Source organism: Phyllopteryx taeniolatus, chromosome 14 (genome assembly GCF_024500385.1).
Source record: "Phyllopteryx taeniolatus isolate TA_2022b chromosome 14, UOR_Ptae_1.2, whole genome shotgun sequence".
Lineage (NCBI taxonomy): Eukaryota > Metazoa > Chordata > Actinopteri > Syngnathiformes > Syngnathidae > Phyllopteryx > Phyllopteryx taeniolatus.
The window spans coordinates 5,458,418-5,477,515 of NC_084515.1; the positions used below are offsets into that span (position 1 = coordinate 5,458,418).

The following is a 19,098-nucleotide window of genomic DNA, read 5'->3' on the forward strand; positions in this document are numbered from 1 at the left end:
AATATTTTTGGTGATTGTGTCATTTTTTCATGCATGCACGTGGTGCACATGTGCAATGAGCTCTTCACAGGCATGATGAAGTTGTGCCACCCTGTTATCTTACAAATCTATTTGTAAATGTCCATCCATCCATCCATTTTCTGAGTCACTTCTCCTCACTAGGGTCGCAGGCGTGCTGGAGCCTATCCCTGCTATCATCGGGCAGGAGGCGGGGTACACCCTGAACTGGTTGCCAGCCAATTGCAGGGCACATACAAACAAACAACCATTCGCACCTACAGGCCATTTAGAGTCGTCAATTAACCTACCATGCATGTTTTTGGGATGTGGGAGGAAACCGGAGTGCCCGGAGAAAACCCACGCAGGCACGGGGAGAACATGCAAACTCCACACAGGCAGGACCAGGGATTGAACCCCGGTCCTCAGAACTGTGAGGCAGACGCTCTAACCAGTTGCCTACCGTGCCACCGTGAAAATAGTAATTTGTGCAAAATATCATTGCAATTTCTGACTTCTGTAATATGTCAATGGGATTGCAAATTGAATATTCTATGCACATCGCACGTAAATACCATCACTGAAGTAGAGTCCCATGTAGAAAAAAAGATCAATAGTCCGACTAAAGTAGTCTATGTAAACATAACAAGAGTTCCATGGAGACAAGATAATGAGATGGTTAATGGTGAGGCCAGTATAAAGTCATAATTACACAAACTCAGATACAAAAAAAAAAAAGCATATACAGTTTTCATAAACTAATAAACTAATACCACACAAACCATGTTTTTACTGAACATCGCATGTAAACGGAAGAAAAGAAAATATTGGAACCTCCTTAATGTTGAAGCTCCTTTAGCGGCAATAACCTCAGTCAAACATTTCGCGTAGTTGAAACTGTATCAGCGGCACGGTGGCCGACTGGTTAGAGCGTCAGCCTCACAGTTCTGAGGTGCGGGGTTCAATCCCCGTCCCCGCCTGTGTGGAGTTTGCATGTTCTCCCCGTGCCTGCGTGGGTTTTCTCCGGGTGCTCCGGTTTCCTCCCACATCCCAAAAACATGCATTAATTGGAGACTCTAAATTGCCCGTAGGCATGACTGTGAGTGCAAATGGTTGTTAGTTTCTATGTGCCGTGCGATTGGCTGGCAACCAGTTCAGGGTGTACCCCGCCTCCTGCCCGATGACGGCTGGGATGGGCTCCAGCACGCCCGCGACCCTAGTGAGGAGAAGCGGCTCAGAAAATGGATGGATGGATGCATGAAACTGTATCAACACTGCCTTGCATTTTTATGTGACAAAATTTGTTTTTCTTGTAGATCTTTGTCTTTATCAAGGAATTTTCATCCATTTAATTAGTTTTTTATAATTTTCTTTTTACTTTTGCCTTACCCACTTCCGATTGGAATAACTTAAAGGTAATCTGTTATAGCGCCATCCTTGGAATTTACATGGTAGCCAGTGAATTAGCTTTGCTTGTTTTCTGCCAATCATGGAAGGTGTAGTGGTTCATGAGACTGATTTCTGTGCAGGCAACGTTGTTTCAATTCCCACACACCGACTGTGTGAATGTACGTGTGGATTCTTCTCTGTGTCTGTACAGTGGACAGAAAAAGTCTACGCACCCCTGTACATATATAATTTTTTTTGTGAGACCAGGAAAAATAATTTCAAAACTTTTTCCACCAATAATGTGACCAATGACTCAATTGAAATTTCTTTTCAAAAGGGGTGGTAAAAATGAACAACTAAGATAATGTGGTTGCACAAGTGTGCACACCCTCTTCTTATAACAGATTTTCAGAATTAACCAATCACTTTCAAACTCATGTTGAATAGGAGTCAGCATCAGCACACACCTGCCTCTGATTAACCCCAAATACAGTTCAGCTGCTCTAGTCGGCTTATCCTGATATTTAAATTTTTATTAATTTTTGCATTCGAGAAGCCTAAAGGTTTTGCGCTAACCTTAACTGCTGTTTCGAACTGTTCATAATTCCCTCCAACCTTGACTAAGGCCGCTGTTCTGCCTGAAGAAAAACAACCCCAAAGCATGTTGCTTCCACTACCATGCTTCACTATAGGTTTTGTGTTCTTTTAGTGAGAAGCATTGCTGGGTTTGTGCCAAATATACCTTTCGGAGTTACGGCCAAAAGGTTCAACTGTGGATTCATTGGACCATAACAAAATCTCCTAAACGTATGAAGGAAAATATGTTAGCTGGCATAGGCTCCAGCGCACTGCGGCCCTCAACAGAATAAGCGTCATAGAATTTTTTTTTATTTTTTCTTGTTATTTGTTATTTTTATGTAACAAGAAAAAATGCAAATGTCGTCTTTCAGTTTTAGGCTCAGACAAAAATACTGATGGAAAAATATGCAATGATACCTGAGGAATTGTGAGTATACATCACGGTTGACTGATTGTGGCAGCTAACAAGTTATCATAGCTTTACTAATGTTTGTTACCAAAGTTATCATAGCTTTACTAATGTTTGTTACCAAACTTAATGGTCTTATAAACACAACCAATTAAAATGTTGAGTTTTTGATCTGATCCAAAAATTTTAATATTTGTGTTAGATGAAAAAACAAATAACAAAATAATCAGTTACTTTGTAAAATTTTTTTTTTTCCAATGGTCAAAAACAGAAAGAACAAAAGATCAGTCAGGATTCATAATGATATGTCAAAACTACACAAATATGCACGTGACACAAAACACATAAAGAAGCATGAATCATTTACAAAAGGTACGTTGAGTAGAATTTTCCACACTAATAAATTTGCATGTTCTGATTTATCCACGTCTGCTCGGCCAGGTAATTTTTTGGACTAATGAATTAAAGCGGTTTCATTCAGCTTGTCTTCTGTTTGCTTCACTTGCATGTTGGAAAGGAGCCACTGTGCTTGGCAACAGACAAGTGCACCCATTGGTGCACACTGTTTTGCATATTTAAACACATATAGTTCACAAGCCTCTGATCAGTGACTGGAGGATTTTGTTTATACTGTAGTCCCATTGAATCATTTTTGTTAGTACAAATGCAACTTGCCATTTTCTCTCAAGGCAAAGAGTGTTACTGGATGTGGCAGAGCTTTGTTCTGTGTGAATATTTAACAGTAGCTAGAGGAGGATGTGACTGAGTTTTACAAGGCAATAGTTGAGTATCATGTGCTCTAAATGAAGCCGTGCAACAGCTTAGGGGATGTGCAGTCTAACTCTGACCTCAGGGTGTAAGGACCTGATGATGAAAGAAGCCTTATCCAATAGAAAATGCCGTTTGTGTGCAAAACGCACACCGAGTCCGCACGCCCAACCTCACAAAGCAAACACGCTTTTACAATGGCAAAGAAAAGCTTTTCAAAACGGGCCTTCTTGGGCAGGCAGGCAGCGAGCAAGATGCGTGTCGATAGTGTGAGCAAAATATGATGAAACAACAACATTCAGGCCAACATTCACGAATAACTGGCAGACAATATTGAAATGACTCAATAAGCTCGCACAGCAGCAGATTCAGGAAATACGCACACAGACGCACCTGTACTTTGACACACATGCATACAGAGCAATCATTGTACAGCTGAATCTCTCCAGGTCCCTTGCCTCACACAGATTGACAAATATCTGTTTACAGCTGCATAACTCACACTCACGCAGTCTTTTGTGTTGTGATCATGCCTTAATGCAGGAACAACCTCAGATCAATAAGCTAATTATCCATAAAGCATATGCACTGTGGTGATACATTATATGCCTGGCATCCCTTGGCCAACATCTGTCAGGAATTCCCGTATAAATGAACCATAACCATTTATTAAAGACTATTTAAAGTAACTACAGATATTTGTTTATAAATACGTATTTGAAGATAATTGCTGAAAAATTGTGCAAAAAACGGCAACTATGTAGTACTCAATTGTGGAGCTATATCATTAAACTGTTTTTCACCATTTCAGTTATCCTGGTTGTTTGCATCAGTGGTTAACTGGCACAATTGCGCTGAGCAGTTAGCTAGCTCGCGAGCTACGCCTAATCCCTAAAATTACATCCTGCCATTTGATAGTCCGCTGGCTGTAGAGCACCTCGTTGTTGGCCATGAGTGCACACACATCACAATCGGGCTCCCGGGGCTGCTTTAGAGCGCCTTGTTGTCGCAGCATGGAAAAGCCCCATGACGACCCAGTGGGATATATTTCAGACAGAGGCTTTAAAGGCATCATACTTTACCAAACAAACTTTTTCTAGTATTTGGGATGTTATATTGGCTCTATCTTCCTGAGTTCCAGACGTTTTTCTGCCAAGAGGCCTGAAATCAGGTCATTCGAATTTCTCGAGTTTAGCTACGTCACTAGCGAAGATCTCCGCCTAACTCTCTACTCCCAAACCAGCGTTGTCAACATAACAAACACGTGTGCTCTCACAAGTGGTGAGGTTTGCGTCTTCTACACGGAGGCAACTAATCAGAGATCTTAGCCAAATATGGACAAAGCGGATACAAAACTGGGTCAAACAGAAGTAGCTGTCAGAAGAGCCTTTTCTGGACTCTCGTATGACAAAACCAAGGTGTTTTGAAGTGAAATTGTCAATTTTATACTAAGTCCATGTTAGAGAGTCACTCTATGGAGGTCTAAATAGCCAAAATATGGAACGTTTAAGCAGATATATTTTCGCGGCTCGAACATATAAAAGATGCTAGACGAAGGAGCATCCATTTTTCCAGGTCGTAGTAAAGGTTTTTGATTGACAGTTGAGCGGGGTGTGGTTTCAGCGCATTCAGCGGACACAGCCACATTACCTGCGAGCTGACTGAACGGCTTGATTTTTTTATGATTTTGAAGCCTCAATTTATATACTTAGCGATTTGTTTTAATCATTCAAACTTGGCTGCGGTTGTTAACGCTCTTGTCTGTGGTTGGTCAAATTTTGAAGACACATTTATTTAAATTTTAAGCAAAGAGGCCCTGCTACAGAGTTAAAAAAAAATATATGTAAATAAATAATAAGTACATTCAAACACATGTTCTGAAAGTGGCTGATGTGCAAATTGCACTGCAAAGAAAAACGTGCCGTGTTGTGACTCAGTCAGTGAGTAAGCAGCGAGGCTTATGGTGACTGAGGAAACCCCGAACACGCTTTCTTTCCAGTCTTTGTATTCAACTGGACTGCAAGTAATTCAATATGCCTCTCCTTGTGCCAGCTCACTCAAATGAAACGCAAAGCGAATGAACTCTATCGAGTGGAGCACCATTTGAACACTGGCCTTCAGATGGTTCTTTTTGTGTGTGGGTGAGTGTACGATGTGCGTGTGAGTGACGCGTACACGTGTGCGAGCAGGTGCGTGTGATAAACAAGGGGCGAGAAATGACTTGTAAACCCAAAACACAATCTCGCGCGCAAACGCTTGACCAAACCCTTACCCCGAGAGACGCTGCTACACAACACCAGCCTGCTCTCTCCATAGCAACACACATGGTAACACATCTATTTCAGAGCAGCAGCCCGGCAAAGCACTTAAACACACACAAAAATAAATAAATAACTAAAAAACACCCATCAATTATTAAACAAGCTTCATACTTACTGTCTGTGTGTGTGTACGTGGTGCCAGCTGCAGCCGAAAACTGAGAGCCAGACGACACAGCTCCCTCTTTTCGTACAATTGTTATCAGTTGTCTACAGCGGGCCTCGTCACACACAGAGGATGTGAACTAGGATCTGCCCTTCACCTGACATTTAATTGTTCAGCACAGTGTGTTTACTTTCAAGGTGTTGGCTGCCCTCGCAGGCATGAATGCAAAAGTCAGTGGAAATGCGGGCGCCTAACGAGAGAAAAACAAAAGGCAGGCCCTGTAACAACACAGAGTGGCGTGATAGAGAATGTTCTAATCAACGTCAAGTTTAATCTTGTAGGCAACAATGGAATCTGTTCACATCAATTGTCCCTGGCTTTAACATTATACCGTACATTGGCTCCATGTCAAAACCAAGACACACTCATACTACTTTTACAAATATCCGGGGAGTTTTGCATTCTCTGCATGGGAAAAGGTCTGACGTTATGTATGTGTGTTGGGCCAGCCGCATAATGAGCGATGAGACAGAATGAAAATGAACAGAGTGTTTTGCAACTAGCTTTCATGAGTGGCTGACCATTGCCATTACTTTTGCTGCAATTCAAAATTTGGATCATAGGTCCCATTAGAGCGGATTGGTTATGTGTGCAAGGGTCAATCGCCAGGTGTGAGGGTGTTAGTCGTTTTTTTCCATGTTTGTATGGAACCTGGCAGCACCTGCTATGGTGTGAAAATCATAGAGAAAAAAACAAACAAACAAAAAAAGACATCCCCTGAGACCTCCCTTGATGGCACCTCAGTGGTGCCATGCTATACCTTCCTATGCTGTCCTCTTACTGACCGTTTGGTTGTCTCTTCATGTATCTCGAGATACAAGTGATCCGACTCGCACCTTTTTCCTTCCACCGATATTTTGACTTTGACTTGAGAGCAAAATCTTGCGATAAGAGTGCTGTATAGTGTCAGTGAACTCAACTCACTTCACAACAAACAGCACTTTGGCAGATATTAATACAATTCGTCCAAAAAGAGGCTTCAAACCGTTTATTGCCACTCAGGTTTACTGTTCAACTAAATATAAAACCAAGAGAATTATTATTTAAAACAACCACATAGCTTAGCCTTTAAGTCCGCTAGGTAGATACATAGGTAACACATAATGGGAACGGGTCATAAAGGGCTAACGGATAGCATCTACGTATATAGTGGCATTATAACTTAACCTTTTAAGCAACGGCTATTTCGACACAAATGGCGAAGCAACACACATAGACAGATAATATAAAAAGAGACACAGGCATATTTATCCTCATCGAAGAAGAGCTAATATTAGTGTGTACGTCTGTATTGCACTGCCCACAGGTGGCGAAAGCGCACACACCATAAGAAGCAAATGGAATGAAGTAAAATGTGGGGAATAAAACTGTTAAATTATTTACATTCCATTAAATTTCACCATTACATTATGATTTTATAAAGTACAATATTATCGAGTGCTATTTTTCTCATTAAAAAACACAACAAGAATGTTTGTTGTTTTTTTCTCAGGAACAATGGCATTTCCGTTCATGTCAGTGCGGAAAGATGATTTGAGATACGAGTGGTCAGAAAATAAATGCATATCTCAAGGCACCACTAATATGTTTCTTGTCCTAGTCCATTTACATCCATCCATCCATCCATTTTCTGAGCCGCTTCTCCTCACTAGGGTCGCAGGCATGCTGGAGCCTATCCCAGCTGTCATCGGGCAGGAGGCGGGGTACACCCTGAACTGGTTGCCAGCCAATCGCAGGGCACATCGAAACAAACAACCATTCGCACTCACAGTCATGCCTACGGGCAATTTAGAGTCTCCAATTAATGCATGTTTTTGGGATGTGGGAGGAAACCGGAGTGCCCGGAGAAAACCCACGCAGGCACGGGGAGAACATGCAAACTCCACACAGGCGGGGACGGGGATTGAACCCCGCACCTCAGAACTGTGAGGCTGACGCTCTAACCAGTCGGCCACCGTGCCGCCTTAGTCCATTTACATGTGGGAATATATAGAAATCTGTGTTTCAGACCTCTGGGGCGAGATGCTGTCATGCTGCCTGCCACGTACTGTGTCCGCGCTTCTCCGGCTGCTCAGATTCTCCCGTCCACTTCAGTATGTCATTTAGGCAACATCGGGCCAGCGACGCACTGGGTGGAGCAACTCTGTAATGAGGCCGTTCACTGTCAAATCTGGACGTGCGCATTCTGCCGCCGACTTAGGCACCTTTCTTTCTCTGTGCTCGGAGGCTAGTAAGTACAGCGCCCGTGAAGGTGAAACATCATATGGCACTAGAAGTTTGAAGGCAGCTACAATATATGCTATACGACGTGAAAGAGACTCCCGGAAAGCTATCAAACGTATTAAAACTTCAACTGTCACAAAGATTTCCTTTTTTTTAACCACCAACATTCACTTTAATATTATTGATTACATTTACAAGTACATTTGTAAGATAACAGGGTGGCCGCACAAATACTGTACCTGTGCAGGGGGCGACAGACAGCAACTACGCTGAAGGATTGACAGTTGGCATTTCAAGAGATGTTCATATTTTTCCACCAGTTAAAGGCAGGATACGGTCACCACCAGAATGTGTATGTTTTGTTGAATATACAGTTCAATACTTATTTACGACGTCCTCCCCTTGCCGCGTTGAGGTGCTCATACTGATGCACTCACTGTCAAAAATCAAAACGTGCAATATGCCGCTGACAGCGTATCACCGGCGCCAATGGGTGCAGTCATGAGCACAGTATTGCTTATGAATGAAGCGGTGGGCACGTCATCAACAATGCGGTGATGATTGACTTCCGTATCCGCTACTTACAGAGGTTGATTTCACATTTGGAGTGTGACATATTTTCCAGGTGGATTTCAATGGCATTCACATGTGTCAGGAAAACTCCACATTCCGGGAATTTTACCCTCATGCATCTCAAGCCATAACGCGCAAACTAGCTGGGTACGCATGGAGGGTGTGGCAGTAGTCATTGCGGGAGAATCCGCTCACCTTGACGACGCACAAGCCAAGCGCGTAAAAAAGAGACTTAGGCACGAACACGAGAATATGGCCCATTATGAGAATGAGGGTACAATTTGATGAAGGTCCACATTAGGATTGTTTAGCCTTCCTGCACCCATAGCTACAGTATTCTAGTTCTGAAATATTTCCACTGTAAAGGCTCACACACTAAGCACAGACACTGTAAATCTTTCAGACAGTGCGTATAAGACAGCTGGAAATGTGCAAGTGACACAGTCGTCTTGACCTCGCCTACATCATACAGGTGACTCTAAGCAAGTTACAGGACTGCAACTTGACAGCAGCATTCCCATAATAGTTTACAGTCCTTTTGTCAGCCATCCATTCTGCAGTGACACAACCTTGGAATCTCCTGGTCAGAGGCTCGTTACGCTTCTCACACACAGGCTGCTATAACCACGACATACCAAACAAAAATGCAACACTAGACCAGCTGATCCACAAGTGCATGTTTTTCTTGATGTCACATTCAAATATTTGCTTATTAGTAGGAGATGTTTGAGTAAGTCACATACTGTATGTGCTAGTCATAAATAAGTCTCAAGTCCCAAAAAAACTGTGGTAAAAATCAGTTGAGTCCCTACTAAGTTTCAATTAAGTCGAGTCAAGTCATTACTTGGGTTCGGCAAGTCAGAAGTCAAGTCGTGCAGTCTTGCTCAGTCACAGCATATATTCGCATATTAGTGACTTTGCACTCAGTACCTGTTCTCGTGTAATTTAGTTGTACTAACGCATTTGCAGTCACATACTGTAGTGTTTTTAATGGTCCCAAATCAGTTTCCTTATTGTCTATTAGTTTGTCTTCTAGTTAATGTTTGACCTGCAATCAGTTAGCTAAACTCTTTACATAGCTTTGTGGGTTTTATAGCGACAGATGAAGTTAGTCGTTGTGTCCCTTATCTATGAGTTTCAAATCTTCAATGTTGTCATTCTCTTTTTCCCGATTCTATCAATAGCGTAATCCTTGAATCCAAACGTAGTAATCTGCAGAGTTCCCTCCATGATACTTGCTTCAAGGGGTGGGCTCTATACTCCAGTTAATAGCATACCATTAAGTTACCAGGTAAACACAAAAAATAACTTCTTTCAATAAAAACAAAAAACAAAAGGCACATTATGTTAAAAATACAGGTTTCCAAATGTAAACTGGCACGATTTATGAAGTCATTTAGTTCAAGTCTCAGAAACTTCCAACTGTCAACTTAAGTCTGACTTGAGTACCTCACCTATGGTAATTAAGTAGTAATAGTAATCAATAATAACAATCAGTAGTTTATTGGTTGCATATAATCAATTCATCAATACAGATGTGTAGCTCATGCCATGAATATCAAAATTTTGTATTTTGTGTTTTTTTTTTTAATCCTGTTTTTTCAAAATATTGAGGATGGCCATAATAATGGATTAATCAAGTGTTAAGAATTCAGTGCATTGTGTAGAATTGCTTATTGAATAAATGATGCAAAATGGAGTGCACTACTTGGATACAATCAGTGGATGTGCTGTTTATTCGGTCTCAAATAGTTTGAGCACCATGATGCCAACTGTGGGAGGTAATCTGCATCCCCACAGACTTCCAGGATGGCAAAACTCTGGACAGCATGAATTTGGTGAACTGCTATAAACATCAGTATTAGTCTCCTTCATTGTTTGTATTGTCTGTTAGGAGCACAAGTTAAAATTGTTTAATAAATACTGTCCATGGGAACAAAAATGGTAAATACCAAAAATTCTTGTACGGTAATTTATGTTTTGATCTTTCATACACCCCTTAACACTGCTGAGTCAATTGTGTATAATTGAACTATTGAGTTGACACTATTGGCTCAGAAGTTGGGTCAGTTTTACCAAATATTGTATTAAATTATTAAGACAACTGTCTGGCAAGAGATGCCCCACCTACAACATTGAACAAAATGCATTGATTTCATTACCCAACCATTGATATAGGCTGTTGGGTTTGGGTTTGATCAACCCCAGTGAGTGATAGGTAAACCACTATTGGGTTGGACAAGACCCGCCTTCTTACATTCTCCACTTTTGTTTCTAATTCCCGCTTTTTCATTCACCTGGGAGCTGGAACCTTTTTTGGACTGGGCTATTTTAGTTCATATTTTATGAATGCTAACTAGATTATCCTATACTATCCTATCCGATACCAATACTTTTCCAGAAGAAAGTGGTCTTGTATGATGACGTTTACACTCATATGACATCACATAATAATATTTTAGACCAGGAGCCCGGTGAATGAGTGGTTAGCACATCTACCTCACAGTTCAGAGGTTGTGGGTTCAAAACTGGGCTCTGGCCTTCCTGTGTGGAATTGGTGTGTTCTCCCCATTGCCTGTGCGGGTTTTCTCCGGGTACTCCGGTTTCTTCCCACATCCCAAACACCTACATGGTAGGTTAATTACGTTGAATTGTGACCGTAGTGAGGATAAGTGGTACAGAGAATGGATGAATAATTTAGACCACTTTTTGCGTCACACTGTATTATTAAACCAACAGCAAAGTCACATTTTTAACCCATTTTGGGGCACACAATACATTGTATAAAACATTCATATGGTGATTGATAACCATTTTCCTCCTGAAGGCATGACTTAATGTCCATTGTTTTAAATAATCCTCGCGAGTTATGAACAAATCCACAGGTTTTGGTGGACGACAGTGTCCTTGCAGGGGATATCACCATAGCAGAAACTGGCAGGCATTAGAGTACTTACGCAGCCTATCACAATGGATGCAGTAATGCATCTTTGAAAGCACAATGTTATTGAGGCAGGACACAATATCGCGCTACCCCCCGCCGGTTCAGTGGGCTAGCTATTAAGTTTCAGGGTGTGCTGTGGAATACTGTAATCGTATACATGTTCTATCACGTGTTGTGTTTATGGGATTTCAAACAGGGGCTAGGGAGGTATGGGCTGCCTCATTAAGAGCAGGTCAATAAGATGTAACCACGATCCCCCAAATATCTTAGAGTGGATAAACTTGTCATATTGGGATACTCGGCTTATCGCAGCCAGTGTTCGATACTGGAGCAGAGCTCGTAATGGGAGGTTTCCATAACGGCATTAGACAATAGTTGGGAAATCACTGTGCATAGACGAGAGTGTGGTGTTTGGATTACTGCTGAAAATGTAGTAGTATGATTTATGTTAACAGTTCTTGGAGATTGCAATATGTAAACTAAACACAAAATTGTAAGAAATTGACAGCATGCAACCTGCTTCTCACTGTGATTAGCTCACGACCAGTCCATTGTCTTTCTACTCTCGCTTAAAGTCACCTGGGATAGGCTTTAGCTTGCCCGTGACACGAATGCGGGATCTCAAATGGATGGATAAAGATTCTTATTACTTAACTTTGAAACTAAAATTGTTCTCAATGCAGAGCCCCATCAAGGTCAAACAATCCTATTTTGGATTAGTGCAGAACTGTATAGCTTCACTGGATTCCCCCTCCTGTATAATTTAGCAAATCATGCCCTACCTCGCATTCGTGTGTGGCTCACTGAGAATTTAGGGATGACCTATCCCGCTTAATCCGGCTAACACAGTGATTCCCCACCACTGTGTTGTGAGAGATCATTAGGTGTGCCGTGGGAAATTGCCTAAATTCACTTAATTGGTCCTAAAATATTATTTAATTAGTACTACAAATTATTTTTGTTCATCTATCTATGCCAGCGACGTATAGTGACAGTCAGGTCAAATAAATGCTCTTCCATTAGAATCAGAATCAGATCAGAATCATCTTTATTTGCCAAGTATGTCCAAAAAACACACAAGGAATTTGTCTCCGGTAGTTGGAGCCGCTCTAGTACGACAACAGACAGTCAATTGACAGAGAACACTTTTGAGACATAAACATTGACAAAAAACAGTCACTAAGCAATAAAGGGTTGCTAGTTATCTGGTAATGCCGGTAAATGTTTTGTTTGACAATTGTGCAAAAAGATGCAGAGTCCTCTAGCACTTAGAGCAGTTCGAAAGACTAATATTGCAATAGTCCGGTGCAATGACCATTGTGCAAAGGGCGCCAATACTTCAAGACGATAGAGAGTACAGTTTACATGTGTTGCCATCATTATTTACACATTTATATTCTTTTAGATGTTTTTGTTGGGTGCTTAACTGTTTGTCCCGTTCAACTAACGACTGAAAAGTCCATCAGCGACTGTGGCTCTTCTTGCCTACGTGCTAGGACATTACAGTACCTTAATTGCTCAGCGGTGACAATTCTAAAGCTTGCTTTGAACACAAATTTTGGCTCGCAACACAAAGTTAAAAAAACTCACCCAAACGATGACTTGGGGCACTCGTAAGCCAAGGTACCAGTGCATGTGCCTTGGCAACATAGCTTCTTCGGAGGAGGTATAATAGGACTGAAGTCAAAGTCAAACAGAATGTTGACTAACTAAAAACGAAGGCTACTTTCAATTCAGTCTTATCATCCTTTCAGGGTTTTGCTGATGCTCCGAAATGGAGCCAAGTTCAGGAGAGTCGTGTCAAGGTGGCTTGATATCCCACCTTTTGTTACTGGGGTCAGCTCAGGTCCTCTAAGCAGCTGCAGCATCTTAAAAAGGAGCCCGATGCATTTATTTGGATGCTGCCTTCTGTTCTTGTCTCTACTCTCTTGTCATGTAAAAAAGTTGACCTCACCAGCACCTTGAACAAATGCTGAGGGACGGCAGTTTTAAGGCTTTTGCTCAACGGGAAATGAACCCTTATCTTTTTAATATGCATCCCATCAGACATCTTGAGAATGTTCTCATGCAGCAAAATATACAAATGGATCTGAAAGCTCAATTTGGGAGATAATTGTTTCATCAACCCGCAGACAAAAATGGAAGTATGTCAAAACCAATTAAGGACAAAAAGTACTATTGTTAGCCTGTGTTGAGATGTGAAGTGTTATAAGATCCATCCATTCCTTTACTATAGCACTTGGCCTCATTGCAGTCACGGATGAGCTGGAGTCTACAGCAACTGACTTTAGGCGACTGACTGGGCGCCAGCCAATCACTGGGCACACAGATTAAAAACACTCATATTCACACATGAGGACAATTTTGAGTTGAATTAACCTAATATGCATGTTTTTGGAATGTAAGCGGATGCCGCAGAACATGCAAACTCCTCCTAGGAAGCCCGGAGCAGAGATTTAAACCACGAACCACGAAACTGAGACTCAGATTTGCTAAACACTTAGCACCACTGTGCATCCACGCTATAATTCAATTCAATTTGATTTATATAGCCATCGCTTGGCCGATTTTTAGTCTCGAGCTAGATAAGAGCAAAAATTTGAGATACAAGTGCAATTCAGACAGCCAAATTAACAACATTGGGTCTCACACACACGCACACACACACAAGTTAAAAGAATGAATTTAAATTTTTTTTTTTTTGTTCTTTTTTTACATATAAACATGTTTCAAATTCAAACGTACCTTACACAAAATAACTTGGCTGCCAAACAAGGCCAGTGGGATAAAATACCGAGCCATGCCTCATCAAGCACACGCCAGTTAAGATAACTGTTGCATCAAATGGAAACTCTAGTGACATTTTCCTTGGGAATAATGTTACTTTTTGTCTTTTTCTTGCTGGCTGCTTATTACCTCTCGCCCTTTCTTCAACAGCTGAATACACAAAAATAGGTATATCGACAGTGTCTGATAACTAAGATCTTGGCAGTATACGTATCCCACTTTCCCTGGACCTGTGATTTAATGTCCTGCAAGAGTTTATTTTATGAGTCCTGTCTGACATAATTTACTTAGGATGTCTATATTCATGTTGTTGTTATTTAGAATCTCTCAAGCAAGTAAAGTAGCGACCCGCTTGACACATTCATTGTCGTGTGTTTAAAAACGGCCCAAATCAACCCTCTTTTATGTTGTATGTTTTATCCATCAGGCGGCACGGTGGCCGACTAGTTAGAGCGTCAGCCTCACTGTTCTCCCCATGCCTGCGTGGGTTTTCTCCGGGGACTCCGGTTTCATCCCACATTCCAAAAAACATGCATGAATTGGATACTCTAAATTGCCCATAGGTGTGAATGTGAGTGCGAATGGTTGTTTGTTTGTATGTGCCCTGCGATTGGCTGGCAACCAGTTCAGGGTGTACCCCGCCTCCTGCACGATGATAGCTGGGATAGGCTCTAGCACGCACGCGACCCTAGTGAGGAGAAGCGGCTCAGAAAATGGATGGATGGATGGATGTTTTATCCATCATTCTATAATGCCCATACCCTCTCTGAAAAAGATGCATCATTGTACCTAATATGCACTGTACTGCTTTTGGAAACTGTACAAGGGTCAATCCAAAATTGGAGATCGCATGATCCCCCATGAAATTTCAAATAATACATGTGCAAAATACAGAAACATGCACTTGTTGTGTTAATTATAGTTGTCCTGAGATCAAATGTAATTGTACCTGTGGTATAAGTGATTCCTAAATATTATTTAAAGTACCAAATAGCTCTTGAGCACCCCTTAAAAGGCTTTTTCTCTAGCTCCTCCCTCTTGATAAGCAACTTACATATCAATTAAAACAGATAAAATATGTTTTAAATGAGTTTTTTTTGTATGTCTTCTTCGTAATTGTGAAAGTGTGGTACTCGTACCAGTAGTGGTATGCAGGCTCCCTCTAGTGGTATGCAAAGGAATCACTGAATTAAATGTTCAAACTTTGCAATAAAGTTATTGTTGCATAAACCTTTTTTTAATCCAGTACAGTACATTTGTCAAGTACAATTCCGTTGTACTTAACGTTTAAGTACCATGTATTTGCATTTGATCTTGCAAAACTGTAAATGTTCAAACATACTGTATGAAGGTACAATTTTTAATCAACTTTTATGTGCAATACATTTTAATTGAATTATCATTTAAGTACAGTTTCTATTGTTCCTATATTGAAGCGCAACGGTAATGTTCAAAGTGTGCATAATGTTACAGTGGCTTATAATGATATTAAATATACTATTTAGGAATAAAACCTGTGCCTCATTTTTGATTAACACTAGCTACTACTGGCCTACTCTGCTACTGTATTTTAATGTTGGTCATTATGGTATGTATTTTTGAGATGGTATTTGGTGTAAAAAGTTTGAGAACCACTGATCTAGAGGAAGTGTAAAAACAGTGAGCTACATGACTCAGCAGAAATGACATGATCAAGCTAATAGCTCTGACCATGGGTCGATCTAAGGAAAGTCCTCTCTTCTATTTTTCATATTTTTGAGTGTTTTCAGCCCTAATGGAGTGTGTCACTCAAACCAATGCAACTCTGTTACTCATACTAATAGAAAAAGAAATCTTAAGATCAAAGTTTTTTTTACTATATCGCTGAGTTTGTTTTTGACAAGTTAGCATGGTAGCTCACACAGTTATGCTTGTACTTTTGTCTGCATCTGCATGACTGTATTATACTTCCCCCGATGGCCAAGTTGTGTACACGAGCAGGAGCCGCAATTAATAAATTCATTAATTCTTTACAGTCTATTTAATTACGTTATTACTATACGTTTTTATAAAGTACCATATTATAGAGTACTATTTAAACACAATGCAATGGATTAATGGCATTTCCATCCATTTCAACAAGGACAGATGATTTGAAGTTAGTGTTTTGAGCTAGTATGAAAACCCGTATCCCAAGGCACCAATGTATTCAAATGAAATTAGTAGTCAAATAAAATGTAACTTTGTTCAGTTGTTTAGGATTTATTCAGCAATATTTTTTAAAGTGTATCTTTAACAAACTATCTGATATGACCAATAAAATCACTCATCAAAGTGTCCAGCTTTTTATAAAGCTGGACAAATCATTTTAATGAATGATACGACTCTCAAAATGTCGGTGCCTAAATTCTCATCCGATTCTGGAAAGACCCACAAACAGTTACCATGGAGTCCAAAAGGCTTTGACCCCCCCCCTCCCAAAAAAGGGCCTCCTTCTGTACCCCACTTTCTCCATGCAGTGCATTATGCTGCACCTTGTGCAAGCTGTCCACACTCTGTGAAGTGAGTTGGGAGGAATGTGGCTCAGGCCTTGCCATGTATCGTGCCAGGTGCAGGCAGGTCGAAAGCCAGCCTGCACGGCCACATTAACGCTGACACTGCGCCGCAGCCTTAAACGTGAAAATGCTCCTCTGTCTGGGCCGGGGGAACAACAGGCGCTTTTGTTTGCGAAATCACCTGCCATGGGAGCCTCATTTGAATATTTCAGTGGGCTGTGTTCTGTGTGCAATAGAAAAACAACACCGCAACAGGGAACAGGTGTGTGTGCGCGGGACCAGCTGAAACATAACGTGAAGAGACTGTTTCATTGTAGAGAAGCCACATGACGTCTTAAAAAAAAAAACATGCGGTCATTCTCGCTTCGCATTTACTCAAACAGCTGCAAATGATAGGCCAGGCGTGGCCATTGAGTCCAAATATGTGCATGTGATCGCGTGGCACCTGTGCGGCGGTCTACCTTGTGGAGCTCGATGCGTATCCTCTCCTCTCCCGGCTTATGCGGGCTCTCGGGCCACAGGTGATAGCTGGAGCCGTAGTTGGGGCTCTCTCTGCCGCTGCTGCCGCCTGCAGTCGCGCTCGACTTGGCCGCGTACGCCTGCTGTGTCGCCGGGGGCGTTGCGCTGTGCGGCTGCGCCTGCGGGTCGCCCGGCGCGGGGGTCCTCGCGCACTTATTGCGCTCTCGGGCTTCACAGTGCTGCCCCGGTGCGTTGTTCTGCTGCTGCTGCTGTTGATGCAACAGTGGAGACTGGTGAGTCCTACATAGCTCACCGGAGCCGCTGGCGCAGTGGTTGACAGGCAAGCTGCTCCGCACCAGGAGCTGCTGCCGCGCTCTTAATTGAGGAATCTGTTGCTCCTGCGCCCGAGGCTCGAATGCTCGTCTGTCAGTGCACCTTTTCTGTGAGTTTGCAGCGATTCTTTCAGGGGAGGAGTTCCTCGCTGGGAGTCTTGGATGACAGTGCTGCTGCTGCTGCTGCTGCTGCTGCCGCTGCTGCTGCTGCTGCTGCTGCAACTGCCTGTAGTCTCGTTGCCCTCCTGCTCCTCCTCCCCCCCTGCAGCGTTCCACGATGCTCGCCTGTTGGTGATTATTGGCACTCCTTCCCAGACGATCCCCTCGTTTGGATTCCCGAGAAAACAGCAGTGAGGAGGAGGAGGAGGAGGAGGAGGAGGAGGAGGAGGAGGAGGAGGTCGGCGGCGGCGGTATAGGCGGGGGGAAAGGTGGGGAGGGCTGCGGTGGTGCGACGCGATGGTGCTGCTGGTTTTGTGAATGGTTCGCCTCCTGCGTGGAAAAGCTGCAGTGGCAGCTCGGAAAAACCGCGGCCGGGGCCCAGGGATCCTGCTGGGGGGTGGCCGGCGCGCCGGTAACGCCGCCGTCGGTGTTGCAGGAGCCCGCCGACGGTGGCGTGTCCCCACCTTGCGGCTGGCTCACGCACGGGAGCTCCTGGAGGCTCCGGCGGTGAGCGTCGGTCGTCGAAGCGCGGTCTCGGTGGTGAGAAGAAGAAGAGGGCGGGGGCGGCAGGCTGAAAACAGGCGCGTCTGCTGGCTCCCCGCTCGCTCGCTTTTGCTGGGGGATCTGGTGCTGATAGACAGCTCCCGCGTACCGATGCCGCATCCCCTTGATGGCCGATCAGTCTCGCTGCGCTTGCTCCTTTGCCGTGCACTGCTCCGACGCCCGTTCATTGCGACCAGCCCGGCGGAATAGGAGCGACTTGTATCATTGGTAGCTGTGGCCGGGACCTGCCTTAAAACGTCACACTTGTGCCAAAACACCGCCTTCGTCTGGAGATGCTGGGTCCGTCCGTGCCCCTGCTATGCGCACAGGTTGCAGCGGAGCAATCGTATTTGCGGCAACGAGGATGTCAAGATGAAGAAAGGTGTTGGAATCCTGCAATTTTGGCACGGTCATCTCAATCCGCAAGGATCCGATAGATCCACTTTGTCAATGTTGAGAAGCACCCTGCACTGTCAAAAATCACTTTTACTGCCACGTCACCGCAGGCCTGCCTGTCAAACATTAACATCCGAAAGAATCTCAATAAACTATCTTTTTTTTTAATGGCGCATACATACTGTACAACCACTTGTTGGTTCGCATACATGCATGCACATGTGTCCTGAATCATTGAATGCTGGTTTTGTATTACCTTGTTGCAGGCTTGCAGAAATACTTACAGAGCCCCATACATGACATGGGGTGGGGGGGAATACATTTGAGGCCACAAAGTAGGGATAACGTGTGCACAAAATACCAATTGGTGGCCACAAAGTATAGCTGTGGCTTCGTTTGGTAAGCAAATGAAGTGCACCTTCTCTAGACACTGTTGAAGTAGAGGCAGAGGCCAGGGCTAAAGCTAAATATGGGCAGGGATAACTTGATGCACGTTCTGAGCCCCAGACATGACATGGGGGA

The 19,098-nt window shown here is 42.9% G+C and overlaps 1 protein-coding gene across 3 annotated transcripts in view; it reads right to left on the minus strand.

Annotated features, from left to right (window-relative positions):
- Positions 1-18,584, minus strand: part of kcnn1a (potassium intermediate/small conductance calcium-activated channel, subfamily N, member 1a) — a 90,750-nt gene extending 72,166 nt beyond the window's left edge. Inside the window, exon 1 of one of the 3 annotated variants that reach the window (XM_061797860.1) lies at positions 17,149-18,580. In XM_061797860.1, the coding sequence (XP_061653844.1) occupies positions 17,149-18,300 (1,152 nt within the window). In that variant the 5' untranslated portion in view covers positions 18,301-18,580. Of the gene's footprint in view, positions 1-5,578; positions 5,651-17,148 lie in introns of those variants that run through there. The other 2 variants (XM_061797863.1, XM_061797861.1) reach the window with 2 other exon arrangements.
- Between the last annotated feature and the right edge of the window lie 514 nt (positions 18,585-19,098).